The sequence below is a fragment of the Spea bombifrons genome, chromosome 5 (assembly GCF_027358695.1).
Source record: "Spea bombifrons isolate aSpeBom1 chromosome 5, aSpeBom1.2.pri, whole genome shotgun sequence".
Classification (NCBI taxonomy): Eukaryota; Metazoa; Chordata; class Amphibia; order Anura; family Pelobatidae; genus Spea; species Spea bombifrons.
The window spans coordinates 66,279,283-66,295,027 of record NC_071091.1 but is presented as its reverse complement, the minus strand read 5'-3'; the positions used below and the strand labels follow the sequence as shown (position 1 = coordinate 66,295,027).

The window sequence follows — 15,745 nt, the reverse complement described above, 5'->3', positions numbered from 1 at the left end:
AGATGTACCCATAGTCTGTCAATGGTATACAAGGGAAAAAAAGAACCCAAGCAGCAAACGTGATTAAAATTCATGCCCAAAAAGTTACAAAGATGACATAGATATTCAAAAGTCCTGTGCTAAGTTAAGTTAGATTTGAAAGAACAAGCTGAAGGCAGCCCCCCCCCATACATTTCCTAAGCAATTCCTTGCCTTTGTGATTTGTTGAGAGTTCAGTTTTCACAGCCAAATGTCCATGCTCAAGTTGGGTTGCGCAATATGCACAGAAGTTAAATGTTCTCCTGGAACACTTGGTTGTCTAAAACAAGGCTTGACAAATTTGTTGTGAATCTAGGCGCTAGCCAAAAAAGTTAGGAGCCAGGATTTTTTTTAAACTAACAGTTGGTCAGGAGTGATCTGATCATCATCAGCCCACTTACTAAACTCACAGCATTTGACCTGGAAGCACCCTGGACTTTCAGGTCAGTGCTGTTTTTTGTTGTTGGTTTTTTTTATTTTATAATTTTTGTTGATAAATTATTTTTTTAACTCTTTCAATGCTCATGTTCCATTGGAGCACATCACTGACTGATATTTAGTCCCCACAAGCTTGTGGGGACAAATGTTAACCCCTGCAATGCCACGAATGTGTTATACACAATTGTGTCATTGAAGGGGTTAACGCTGCACTGTCTCTCTCATGGAGCGATCAGGCAGTAGGGGGATGTTGTGTCAGGTCCCCACACTTGTGTGGGGACCCAATCAACACACAACCCCCTTCCCTGAAGCTGTCTGTGGCAGCTGAAACCGCAATTGCTGGTTTGCCGGCAATCGCGTTTTAGAAACATAGAATGTGACGGCAGATAAGAACCAGTAGGCCCATCCAGTCTGCCCAACCTCTGAGTACTTTCCTTTAGTACCTGCCCTTATCCTATATCTAGCTTGGCCTTATGCCTATCCCCATGCTTGCATAAATGCCTTTACTGTATTTACATCTACTACTTCTGTTTTGAGCCTACACGTGGGAGTGATCACAGGCTCGGGGTGGCTGTGCTGGTCTGCCCAGACACCTGGACAGACAGCAGCAGCGCCCCCGCGATCACCACGATTGTGGCAACGTGGGGGCATTTTTGGGGGATGTAACAAGCTGACAAACACCTAGGTGCCAGGACAAAATTCTCAGTTGCCATGGCGACCTGGGATTTGTCGAGCCCTGGTCTAAAATAGTGAAGGACTCTGGCAAGTTTCCTGCCGATAAACATTTTAGATGATGTCTGAAAATGTTCCTTTTGTTACTAAAGAGTTGGCCTAAGAATAAGTCTGTGTGTATAACATTTCCCTCCAGCAGTACAATGTAGATCAGCTGGGGACAATCAGGATTATATAGCGTGAATGGGAACGCTCTTCAGCGACAACGCCAAAGTTGCCAGACATGTAAATCTGCACAGCTTTACGAGATCATCCTACTGCACCAAGAATTCAAAAGTCTCATAGCATTAGATAAAAGAACAGGTGTGGTTATGTGATTGGGTAAATCAAATGCGGCTTTAAAATTATTCTAATAGCAAGCATCAGAGAATAAAAACAGAAATACAAAGTATTTAGAAACTGAAATATTTACAAATGTAGTAAATTTAACAGATGAAAAACTTAACCAAAGCAATATGCCAAAATGATGAAAACGGAGCAAAACTTGAGGAAGGATTCTGATGTCTTTTTTAAACAAGTAAAGTAGAAAATTGTTTATTAAAAATACCTGAACAGATCCAAAATTAGAAGACATAAATATTAATGCTGTAGCTAGGAAACAAAAACTGTCATTTATATTATCAAATATTTAATACTGACAAATAGTACAAACCTTTAAGAAGTTAGTTGCAATGCCACCATCCCACTTACCATATCCAGGCGGGTGCTGGCCATCTAGCACACCGGGCAATGCATTGTGCAGCCACACTTATTTCAGCAGACGGCCACTGGCCTTAAAGTGCCAAACCACCTTGTCATTGCCAGTCTGGCACATTGCAACTCATCTGTATATTTTCTACCTAGATTGTTTATTTAGCACCCCTTTTACATACATCTACTCTGGCTGTTGTGTTCTGTCACCTACATGGGCTTTGCATGAAATAAAGGAAATTAATGGAATTTATTTTTTTGTATTTTTACCTGAAATTATTACACTGGCATACATGGTTTGGCTTAAAACTAGGTGACTACAAATAGCTTGACTTGTCCTGAAAAATATATATATATATATAATACAATATCCCTGGGTAAAGTGTTGCGTTGTCACCTTACTATAAAACTACAAAAATGAGTGGACAAAACATGCCCGACATCCAGCACTCAAAGGGTTAGATCATACGTATAAAAGCCCCAGCAGATTAAGTAGTGCTAGTACAATAGACACATTAAAAAATAATAACTTAAACAGATATGACATACTGGTACTGATGCAGAACGCAGCCCTGCTCTCATGAGCTCATAGTTTATGATTTCTAGTTTAAACTTACTGTAGGTAACAAAATGCTTTCATTCCAGACAGATTGCTAAAACATGCATGTCCTAGTCCAACCATAACACTGTTTTGTCTTGCACAGAACTTATCAGCGAAGGAAGGCAAGTGTTTAAGATATCCACTGCTGGAGATAAAAGGAGGATTTTTGTTTGCTAAAAAAGAACACACTCGACAAATGTAACACTGCCCATGTTTGGCAGACTTCCTCGAGGCAACACTACGTAAAAAGATAATTTATCAGCATAGGACGAATAATGGAAACATCTAATTATAGAATCAACATGTTGACTGATTTTTTTCATCTAATACTTAATTTTTTTTAAAAAAAGGAACATCTAGAAAGAAAAATGTGTGTGTATTTATACACATATAATTTCAGGTTCTACTCTTTTCCAAGAGCCAAATATGTACTTTATAAGGTCTTGTTTCAAACTCATCTTTTGACAGGTATTATAGTTGTCATTTGTTGCTATATCAAGCTTTGGATGAGGTACACAAATCATCTTGTAAACATTTGAACTGAAACCAACTGCTAGGATATAACAAAGTACTTAGAGCTCTTGGGGAAGGAATCTAGATTAGGAGCCATCAAAACATCACATGCATTCATACTGATGCTTGTGAGGACGGTTGCCTGTACCCCCCACTTCACAAGCCAGGGTGAGCCTTGCTTGAGGTTTGGTCCAATGTTTCGGCTTGCCGAGTTATAGTTTAGTACACTAACTAAAATTATGTAATTGTATTAGGTTCGATTAAGTCATTATATACACTGAACAGCCATAAGATTATGACTGCTGGCAGGTGAAGTGAATAACACTGATAATCTTGTTATCATGGCACCTGTCAGTGGGTGGGATATTTTAGGCAGCAAGTGAACAATTCCTCCTCAAAGTGTACGTGTTAGAAGCAAGAAAAACGGGCACACGTAAAGATCTCAGCGACTTTGTCAAGGGCCAAATGGTAATGGCTGGACAACGGGGTCATAACATCTCCAAAACTGCAGTCCAAGGGGTCCAAGGGGTCCAAGAAAGGAAAAGACGTGAACTGGCGACAGGCGGGCCCTTGTGGTCAAATCCAACAAACAAGCTACTGTAGCTCAAATTGCTGAAAAAAGTTAATGCTGGTTCTGAAAGACGTCAGAACACACAGTCCATCAAAGTTTGTTGTGTATGGGGCTGTGTAGCTGCAGACCAGTCAGGGTGCCCATGCTGACCCCTGTCCACTGCCAAAAGCACCTACAATGGACACGTGAGAATAAAAACTGGACCACGGAGCATTGGAAGAAGATTGCCTGGTCTGATTAATTATGTTATCTTTTACATCATGTGGATGGTCGGGTGCGTGTGCGTCTCTTACCTGAAGAACACATGGCTCCAGGATGCACTATGGGAAGAAGGCAAGCCTTCTTTGGGCAATGTCCTGCTGAGAAACCTTGGGTCCTGCCATTCATGGGGATGTTACCTTGACACGTACCACCTATCTAAGCATTGTTGCAGAACATGTACACCCTTTCATGAACACAGTATTGTGTATTTCAGCAGGATAATGTGCCCTGCCACAAAGCAAAGACAGTTCCCGGAATGGTATGAGGAATACAACAACGAGTTTAAGGTGTTGGCTTGGCTTCCAAATTCTCAAGATCTCAATCCAACTGATCATTTGTGGGATGTGCTGGACAAAGAAGTCCGATCCATGGAGGCCCCTACCTCGGTACTTACAGAAATTAAAAGATCTGCTGCTAATCTCTTGGTGCTAGATACCACAGCACACCTTCAGCCAGGGCTGTTTAGGTGGCAAATAGGGACCTATAGTATATGGCAGGTCAAAATTTTTATTACAAAAAATATATTATTTTCTTAATTGCATTAGTTGCATTTTGTGAAAAATCCTACAAAACCTTTTCAAGACCTATGGAATCTGACGTTTGCACTCCCTGCATCTATCTCCAAAACGACACGAGAAACCACGCATTTTTTCCTTCATGCAAATGATCAGAATTTGCCAAGAGACTGATGGACAGAGAATTTGGCAACCGCCTCTGCCAGTCTCAAAAATAAACACATAGATATCAGTCTCCAAGTGGCAGTGTATGAACTTTGCACTTTAAAGATACAGACCTGACAAGGAAAAACAACTTATTTACTCAAAGAACACTTAGCATTTACTTATTTCCATAATACATTTATCTGCGGACGTACTTCTACGTCCTGAAGAAAAGGTGGTTAGAATGAGCATAGGGCATAACAGCAAATTCTGTGTTTTTCACGGATACCGCCACGCCACCGAGATCAGCCTATTTGCTGACAGCCTGGCCTCTTCTCTGTCAGCAGGAACCAGCATTGCTGCCTTCATGCTGACAGCTTCAATGTAATGGCGGTATAAGTTTGAACACTTGAACGGAAGTTCAGGCATTCCCTTCCTGTCTTGCCAACTCTGATGACAGCAGTGCCTAAAGAAATGCTTTTTGGGGGGAAAAAACCTTCATGGCCCACCTATCTATAAGTATCCATGTAATGTTTTTTCTCTCCATGTATACAATAAAACTGATGATGAAGAGAATCTATACACCACCATCATCATATCTAGACAAAACATCTCAAGTAAAAAAGCAGCGCCGCTCCAAATTACTAGAAATGCACCAATTACAAGATGAGCCACTAAATGCTAGCCCCATGTTTCAAGCACTGGGACTACTCCAGTTGCAAGTGAAATGATGAAGGGAAAATGAAAAACACTCTTAACACCTTGGGGCATACCCAGCAGGGAAGTAATGTCAGGCATTTACTGTAATTTCCCCACTAGCCTACACATGACGTCTTTACACACCAAATCCAATTGGATACAGAGGAAAAATAAACCCTGTAGAGGATTTAAGTTACTTTTTTTCTACTTCTCTCTAAATATCTAAATAATTTTCAAAAGGGATTCCAATATCTTCTATTCCTATTACAACTGTTTGTTTAAGGGCTTAACATGCCTCTTAGTGGAACCCATTTAATATCCAAGCCACCACATATTTTGTACAATGGGTTTTATTCACAAAAGTGGGAGATTGCAAGAAAGCTATGGTTTTAATGCACCATCTTCATTCATCACGCATTATAAATGGTCAAATTTGGCAGGTTACTGCTGAAAGAAGGGCTGAACTGGCCCTGCATAATTCATACGACCGCGCTCAAGCTGTTATACAAGGTCAACCAAGTTCTTCTTGCCTGAGATGCTAACTGGATTGACCCTTAATAATGCATAGATATCAGAGTATTAACAATGCACCTCTCCTGAAATCTCCAATTATGGCAAATAAAACCCATTGTGTGGTTACCAATAACTCGGTGAACAGTAATGTTTATTTTATGCCACTTTCATGAGTCATCTTCTTTCATGCCCCCTTTCTTTTCTCCCACAACATGTTTGTGCCCCCTTGCCACTGTCCTATCTTTCTTCCAATAAAGCTACACTAGTAGAACATGTGTTGCTTAGATGTCTCTCTATAAAATAATGAAATTATGTATTATTATTATCTTTTATTTATATAGCGCCAGTAACTTATGCAGCGTTTAATACAATACATATGAATGACAAGACGAGAACTGACAGACTAGGACAAACCGATACACTAGGTGGAGAGAGCCCTGCTCCTAAGCTTACGCTCTTGAGGTGGTATGTTAAAGGGAGAAAACAAACTATGTTTATACAATCTTGAAATTCCTCAAATCTTCGCAACACATAACACTTAAGCAAACATATTAAGTAAACTTCTTTAGTAAACAGAATTTCAATCCTTTACACTCGGTAAATTCACGTAACACGCGATCCTGCACGTTAAGAACTAAATGTTACTAATGCACACACATACAATAACCGGATATAGCGCCGGACACCAAAATCAGTGAATTACACAAAGCTATGCTATACACAAGAGAACTTCATTTTTTTGTGGTTGACATTATGGCGTACTAAACAAGTAACTTTACTTAAATTCACTCACAGGTATGCGTCTGTGAATTTTAAAAAATGCAGTTCTTATCAGGGCAGAATTTTTCCATCGCTGAACATCCTTTTAACCACTTGAAAGCAAACCAGAATGTACTAACGTGCAAAGCGTTAGCTAGGAGTAGTAGGCTGCCTGTGAGGTTAAATAACTTGCTTATCACTAAAGCAGGCACCCAACTACTGAATGAACAAACAGGTCTCTTGAAAGATCAGATACTTGCATTTCCCTTACAAGGTGAACTAAATTTGTTCAAGGTCATAGGAGGCTGCTAACATTACCATACTCTCAGTAAAAAATCAAGACGCTGGCCGATTACATTCTGTCCTTTGTGGTTAAAAGAATATCCTCCCAATCAACCAGAAATGATTGATAAGAGGAATATTGGCACAAGACCAGAGTGAGGGGGCAGAAATTCTAAGAGCTGTAGGGAATCCCTCCTTCAACACAGAGAAACCTGATCCGTTCACATTCAATAACATTCTGTGCGGCTCTCTTTCCACAGAGACACTTGCACAGGCTTTCCCCAAACAGATGTATCGGCTCGTTCTGAAGGAGGTTATCCTTAACCCACCAAGCAAAGAATGTTTGGCTTTTAGTGACTATAAAATATCAAAATGATTGAAACACGTTAACAAAGATTTTACGATGTGCGCAAAAAATAATAATAAAAAAAAAAAATTAAATCACGTATTGATAACGCCTGCCAGTCTATAAACTGATTTTTTTAATGATGAAAAAAAGGCTGGCTAATAAACAGCTTATCTTCGATATTGGCTTATGTATGAATGTAATTCCTTTAATCAAGAACATGAACTACCACATTAGCCACATATTTTTTAAGTTACTTTCTTGTAAGAAAGTAAATGTTTTCTATGCATAGTGCGAGGTTTCATTTTGAGAATCTGTGCCGCAGCAAAAGATGTCTAAAAACAGACTGGATTCAGTTTAAGTTGATTTTGCAGGTTGCTGCTCCACCTTCCGAATCAGCTCCCTCCCCGTTCTTGGCTACATGACAAATCTGACCCTTCTTTTTCTGTGTACCAACAACTGTTACTCTGTTACTTACTCGGAGACATCGCTGCTACTGCAGTCAGGCTGCCCATCCTCATTCAGGACTTTCATCCCCAAGGAGTCTACGGCTCGCATCAAGATAGCCTCCATCGCTTCCACAGACAGCTTCTCCAGGACAATAACCCTGCAACGGCTCAACAGAGCAGTATTCACTTGGAAAGACGGGTTTTCTGTGGTGGCCCCGATAAGAGTTATTGTTCCACACTCCACGTGGGGCAGGAACGTGTCCTGGAAATGGGGGGCAAACAGAAGGAGCACTTTAAACACCCTGGGTGAGTACTATACTCTAAAGGAAAACCATTTATTATACTGTGTAAGAGAAAAAAATGTGCTTATAAATGGTCCATCCAAGTTAAACATGTTTAGGTATTATTACACATAGTATTTCACTGTATGCTATACGAATCCGAAACAAGAAACATGGATATCTGACAATGACATTCATATGTGTAAACTTGATTTTGGGCTACTTTGGTTTTCTTTAATAAAGTTTAAAACGTACAACAGATATCCAGAGTTGGCATAATACTTGATGCAGCAAAACAAGGTTGCATTCTGGGTTTCTGAGTTTCTGATTCTGGGGTGAAAGGATAACAATGAGGTATAACAATGAGGTAATTAGGCCACTTTTTATAAAGCACACCAGCTGGTTTGGTTAACAGCCATGTAAAAAAATATATATGGTTATGGGAATCTGATTGAGCTATACTATTCCAAGATGGCCTCAGACAGAAGTTGCTTGGAAGTTATTAATATAGGTATTGAACAAATGGAAACCACCAGGCTTAGTTGAAAGCCCAAGTCCCTATTCCATAAAGCACGGCATCTGCTTAGAAGAACACAGCAGGGTTTCAGCACAGAGTGAATTCAAGTGCTCAGCCTGCCAAGTTCTGCACAGCTGTTGGAGAACTGACCCAAATATTAGCATCCTCATGCATGTTAGTGAATAAAAGCCAAATCCACCGTATTGTATTGTTTACAATTGGATAGCTTTTAGAAAGGTTTATTCACAGTGTATTTATGTGTGTGTGTGTGTATATTTATATATATATATAATCCAGAGAATAACAGTTTTAAATATTATCTTCCTGACTTATTAATTGAACTAACTGCATATAGCTAACAGCTCAATATACAGCAAATATATCTCAATCCATTTCCTATCATAAAATAGGAAGATCACTGTTGATAATTATTCTATTGACCTGTAGTTGTGAGGCACTTGAGTATCGGCATGCGTGAGGCATAAATGTGGTGCTTCTGCAATGTAAGGGAGAAACGCCTGGTTTTTTTATAAAATGTAATACACGTCACCAGTTCAATATCACAGGGATTTGACCGCAACACATGGATGAAAAGCATTTTGCAGTTGATGCCTACGACTATTTAATTCTATGCAAAAAAAATTCTGATGAATGTAAACAATAACATCAGTTTTGAATACTGCATAAATCTCAAGTTTTTAAGACAGCAATTAGCCTTAGCATTTTGCCCACGTCAGCACAATAGTATTGATATTTAACATTTACCAGAAATTACCGTATTTTCTTGGATATAAGACAAGGTTTTATTTCAAGGTCGTCTTATAATCCAAACTCAGATAGAGGTCTGACTACAAAACTAAGATCCAAATTGCAGGGAACCTGGATCCTCCTCTCTGGCAGCCGGTGAATGTCTGTGCGATGCACATAGATAACCTCCGCTCCTGCCGGCACTTCCGCCAGGGCTTCTATGACGGAGCACCAGCGTGACATGACCTTCCGGCACTCAGTCATGGAAGCTCCGGCAGAAGCGGAGTCTGGAGCAGGGGGGCAAATCTGGGGGCAGAGTGGCATCTAGGAGGTATAAGGCATATCAGGGAGGCAGTGGGGCAGATGTGCATAACTGGGGGGGCAGGTTGGCAAATAAAATGAAATAAAAACAAGGAATGCATTTTTCTCAATCATAGTTTTTATTAAATATGAAAAAATAGTTTCAATGTGAAATATTTACTAGTAAAACTTTTTTTTCCTATAAAAGGTAGTCTTATATTCAGGCTTTTTTTTTCCCTCAATTAATATTCAAATTTTGGGGGGGGTCGTCTTATAATCAAGCAAGTAATCTGGCAGTTGTTACTATGGCAGGTACGCTCAGGCTGTAACCTGACCATGAAATTAGTAAGGAAAGGCAGAATACAAACCAATACAGAACACAATCCCACATCATAATCTATACATTTATCAAATGTGGATTAACATGGCTAGTGCCATATACACACACACATATATATATATATATACACACACACACACAGTTGTGTGCCATTCACATTCGTACCTGTTGTGTCTTATTAAAGCGATGAATCTCATCAACAAACAGGATAGTTTTCCTCTTGAAAAGCTTTGCTTCATTTTGTGCTTGTTTGATGACCTCTCTCACATCGCTGGTGGAAGCACTTGTCGCAGACAGTGTTACAAACCTTGTGTTGTTTTTGTTGGTATTCTTCGCAATAATCTGGGCAAGCGTGGTCTAAACGAAAGAAGAGTGATTTAACTACGTGGTTCTGATTCTGAAACAGATTAGTTTAGAAAACAACCGAGGTTCAGTTGTCACAAAAGCATGTCCTTCTTTGCTGGCTTGGGTCAATAGGGATTGCTTTCACACTGCAACTAAAGGGCATCATCAACTCCTAACGAGAACAATTAAAGGTTATTTATAAAGCACACTTCTGGTAAAAGGTGGCTGGCTTTATCACTGGAATGTTCTCGCTGAACGCACATATCATAACCCACCGTATCTTATATAGTTAGATAGGCTGCAAAAAGACATGCGTCCATCACGTTCAGCCTTTCCCATATTTGTTTGGGATATTTGTTCCCACTTCTTGCTGTTGATCCAAAAGATCTTCTTTTGGATTAAACATATGTGGCTTCCGAATTTTGAGAAAAGGCTACGTACTTTCTAAGACAGATAGATTTGGCTGCCTCCTTAGTGCTTATCATGCTTAGTGCTTATCATGCCAACAGTGTACAGCAGGATGATAGCTGGCTAAAAATATTTGACCAACAGTCCCTCCTTGCATATATGCATGTTTAGTAGGGCTGCAACTAACGATTATTTTAATAATCGATTAGTTGGCCGATTATTTTTTCGATTAATCGATTAATCGGATAAAAAAAAAATGAATGTAAATTTTTCATTTATTTAAAATAATTTACTAAACAAATGATGTTAAATACAAACAGCAGAATAAAAAAACTTTGATAATACATTTCTTGTCTTTATTTCCCAACCAGCCCCCCAATATATGCACATTTGAGCCCAGGCTTGCTATGCTGCCTCCCAGACATGCCATGCTGCCCCCCCACATATGCCACGCTGCCTACCACAGCACTCCACGCTGCCTCCCACATATACCACACCACGCTGCCTCCCACATCTGCCACTCCACGCTGCCTCCCACATATGCCACTCCACACTGCCTCCCACATCTGCCACGCCACGCTGCCTCCCACATCTGCCACGCCACGCTGCCTCCCACATGCCACTGTGCCTGATACGCCTTATACCCCCTGAAACACCACTCCATCCTCCCCAGACATGCCACCCTGCCCTCCCCACATATGCCACGCCATGCTGCCTCCCACATCTGCCACTCCGCCTCCCACATCTGCCACTCCACGCTGCCTCCCACATCTGCCACTGTGCCTGATACGCCTTATATCCCCTGATACCCCACTCCATCCTCCCCAGACATGCCACCCTGCCTCCCAGACATGCCACTTCTCTACCCTCAGATATGCCACTCTACCCCCAGATATGCCTTATACACCCTGATACACCACTCCGTCCTCCCCAGACATGCCACACTGCCCTCCCCACATATGCCTTATATACTGTATATGCCTTATACCCCCAGATATGTCACTTCACTGCCCCCAGGATTTAGATTCCCCTAAATTAACCCTAAACTCCCCATTAACCATAACTGCCCCTAAATTAACCCTTAACACCCCCTTAACCACAGCATCCCCTAAATTAACCCTAAAGACCCCATCAACCACAGCATCCCCTAAATTAACCCTAAACACACCATTAACCACAACTGCCTCAAATTAACCCCAAACACCCCATTAACCACAGCTGCTCCTAACTTAACCCTAAACACCCTATTAAAATAACTGCCCCTAAATTAACCCTAAACACCCCACTAACCATAACTGCCCCTAAATTAACCCCCACCTCCCCTAACTTTCAGTAGCCCAAATATATATATATATATATATATATATATATATATATATATATATATATATATATATATATATATATATTACATACATATATATATATATATATACACACATACACATTATATATATATATATATATATATACACACATACACATTATATATATATATATATATATATACACATATACTTACAGTTAGATGAGTGTCACAGCCATGTGGTTCTGGCCTGGAGAAGGAAGGGGCGGGGCCAGTTGTCACAGTGATTACAGGGAGGGGGAGTAAGTAGGAGCTGCTGCTGTGAGACGGTGAGTCAGACTAAACGGATTATATAATGAGGGGGATTTTTCAGAGCGTTTGCTCTGAAAAAACCCTCATTTTATAATCGATAATAATCGATTCAACTAATCGATAATGAAATTCGTTGCCAACGAATTTCATTATCGATTATTATCGATTTTATCGATTAGTTGTTGCAGCCCTAATGTTTAGAGATAGCCGACATTAGATTAAAGGTCCTTTAAACAATTAAAATAAACAGGCAACTGATCGGCACCAAATTCTGATAAATTAATTCGAAAAAAACTAAAATGGGATATACGACATATGTGGCATCATATATACGTGTTAAGCACCGGTCATTGGCCTATTCATTTACACCGACACTCTTCACTTATGCTCGTGTACAGCAGGCATAACACTTATTCATTACACGACAACAGTTCAAGGGCTCACAAAACTATTGTTTATCTTATTATTATTTAGTCCAAAATTGGCTCATATATAGGTTGGATTGAGAAACGTGCTAAAAATTATATATATATATAAGGCAAAGGTTACAAGCAACCTCATCTAACACTGCAAACGTTACTTTTAATCCTTCAGCGATATAGGAACCGCGCGGGGAATAGATGTCAAAACATCACAGTAGATATGTGCTTGCGGGATGGAATTACGCTCAATGCATGGTGTTTCAACGCGCCCCATGGCACAGATCATTCCATCTGGGACCGGAGGACTCTGCTCCCAACTTAGCCTGTTCTCATCCTTGGAAAGAACACAACACCACCTGTTATCATTTATCTGGGGTTATTTGGGTCTCTTAAGACACTCCTTTGCGTCTTTCAAACCCTCAAAAAAAATTACAGAATAAGCCACAAGAATTTTCAGCTAAGGATAAATACATTTCAGAGAAGGTGTTAATTAGAAATAATCTTGTCTATTTGCTGAACAGCTAGACATATTCCTTTCACTGGTATCTGCTTTCTGGAGCGATTCACCGAAACCCACAAGAACGAACACGCTGTGATTTACACAGGATAAAAAAACAACCTAAAATGATGACGATAAAGTGTAACCTATTTTTATTGTTATTTATTTACCCAGTGCTAATTATCAGACTTGGGTTTTTAGAAGTGTATAAATACTTTTCACATTCCTCTGATGCTATTTACATGTTTAAAGGAATTGTTACTATTCAGGTGTTATACAATGTAAACAAACCCAAAAGACTCCCCGGCTGTAAAAAAAAAAATTATATATATATATATATATATATATATATATATATATATATATATATATATATATATTTCAGGCCTACACTAACTAAACAGACGGTTTTCCAAGAAACAGAAAATCTTGATTTCGATAAGTTGTCATTTTTGGTTAATTTCAAATCATTCACAATCACTTTCTTCAAATGCCTTTTATTACACAATGCTTGTGTTAATATTATCTTGGCCCCAGAGATCTCTAAATGAGATAAACTAATTTGTAACTAATTGGTACCAGAAAGCTAATTTGTATGTGTAATAAGGAAAAAGTGTGCCCAAAGATCCAGTGCGCCCTCTACTGGAGGATTCGAAACACAGCGTCTCCACAACAATATTTCTAACTACTGTAACGTAATCTTAGTACCAAGAACAGTGTAACGATAGTAACTTAATGTTTAAGCACTACAATGTTACTTGTACCTTTCATGGAGTACCTTCGCCAAATATTAAAGACTTCTTTTAAATTAATCACTAGGGCATAAATGAGTTTAACAGATTAGTAGCTCCCTGTAGAGCTGTTTCTATAAGTCAAATAGTTATGTTATATACTACTTGCTATGTCCTGTCTACCCGTTCTACAGCGCTACGGAATTTCTTGGCGCTATATAAAACAATAAATACTAATAATCATATTACATAGTGAAAAAAAAAACATTCAAATACATCTAAATCTAAATGAAGCCGGGCAGAGAATTACAAAAAGGATCAAAGTCCAATCTTTCCAGCTACATGCAACGACAGATCTCTGTGTATTAATGCGACAATACGCCTTCAGCATTTATTAATCACACCCTAATGGACAGGACTACATTTCAAATGTAGTCTTGTAGAATATAATTCCAAATAGTTCCTTAAGCCCTAAAGGCTTAGTTACAAAATCCAATTCACCACCTTTTAAAGGAATACCTGTGACATGATAGTAATACCACTTTACAGCGGACCTGTCAGCTACAAAGGAAAGACACTTGATTAATATATTGCTTAATAGAATCAAAACAATGTGTATTACACATATCTTTATCTGTTATATAATATCAGATAGAAAAACTGCCGCTTAAATATATCGGTAAATAATAAAATAGTATAAATGTCTTTCATCTACTTTAAATGGCTTGTTGAGTTGCATGAGAAAGACTAGATCTAGATCTACCTCCTTACATGCTTATTGTCACCACAATGTTACCATTCTGATCAATAAAAGATAAATATTAGACGTTCAATTTAAAATGTTAGGACTTCCTTCTGCCACGAGAAGACAATGGCTTTTTTACATGCCCATAGTACACTGACCTTGCCGCAACCTGGAGGCCCCCAGAGTATGATAGAGGGAATGTCGTTGGACTGTAGCAGGGTCCTGAGCATGGTGTTTTCTCCTAAAACCTTGTTTTGCCCCATGTAGTCTTGCAAAGAGCTGGGTCTCATTTTGTCCGCCAGTGGTTTGCCATCCAGCTTCTCAGACAGATTCTTCTGTTTCTGTACGGAATGAAGGGTCCCGCTTTGAGAATGCTGTGGCTCCTCTTGCTTCTGTGGGCATTCAGAACTAGAGGGTGCAATCTTAGCATTCGCCTCTACCCTTTTGGGGGACTGAAGGCCAAAGAATTGGGAACTAACAGAGGACAATTCAGATGGGCCATCAGAAGATCTATGCTTGTGAAACAAAGGAAAGCTGGGTGCTGCTAATCCCTGCAATCTCCCAGGAACCTGAACATTCTCTGGAGCTCCCGAATTCTCATGCGAGGAGAGGCGCCTCTTCTTGCCAGGAGCCCCAGTAGGCCTCAGGTGTAGGCAGGTATCAAGGTGAGAATTGATGGTTGCAGCCGGCATCTCAAGACTACACACCGGGCACTGTACAAGGTTGTTTTCACCACAATCTCCTGGTGTCCCAGAAACCCCATTGGCCTGATCCATACTGCAACCTAATGTCTACAATAACAGCTGATCTCACAGAAGGCCTCCACCAAGACCAGGATCTCCTTACCTAACTAAGGTTCCAGATGATTCTGAATACTATAAAGCAATTTAAGACCCGAATGCAAACTATGAACCAGTCCTATCAGACCACAAGCATTTTTTGCATAATGTATAGACGGGTACAACCTAATATGTGAGCCACCTAAAAGAGGTTAATAATGGCTTTCCGATGACTGAAATAAAGGTAAAGTATTGAAAACAGAGAAGCTGTCACCTCACACTGTGACACCTGTCAACTTCTACACTACTTAAAACTGAAGGACTCCCGCCTCATGTATACTTTCTAACAAATAATTAGCAGATAGGAGGGAATTCTCGTAAACCTGACGATATCGCTAGCCCTATATTATCATAAAAATAACTTGCGGACTTTAGCGCCTAGAATCAGAAGCTGCATTTCCTCGCAGGGCGCCTTCAGAGAG

The 15,745-nt window shown here is 39.8% G+C and overlaps 1 protein-coding gene across 2 annotated transcripts in view; it reads right to left on the bottom strand.

Annotated features, from left to right (window-relative positions):
* Positions 1-15,265, bottom strand: part of WRNIP1 (WRN helicase interacting protein 1) — a 36,295-nt gene extending 21,030 nt beyond the window's left edge. For both annotated transcript variants that reach the window (XM_053466855.1, XM_053466854.1), the window contains exons 1-3: positions 14,643-15,265; positions 9,882-10,073; positions 7,561-7,793 (exon numbers count right to left, since the gene is read on the bottom strand). In XM_053466855.1, coding sequence (XP_053322830.1) covers positions 7,561-7,793; positions 9,882-10,073; positions 14,643-15,260 — 1,043 coding nt within the window. In that variant the 5' untranslated portion in view covers positions 15,261-15,265. The remainder of the gene's footprint in view (positions 1-7,560; positions 7,794-9,881; positions 10,074-14,642) is intronic.
* Between the last annotated feature and the right edge of the window lie 480 nt (positions 15,266-15,745).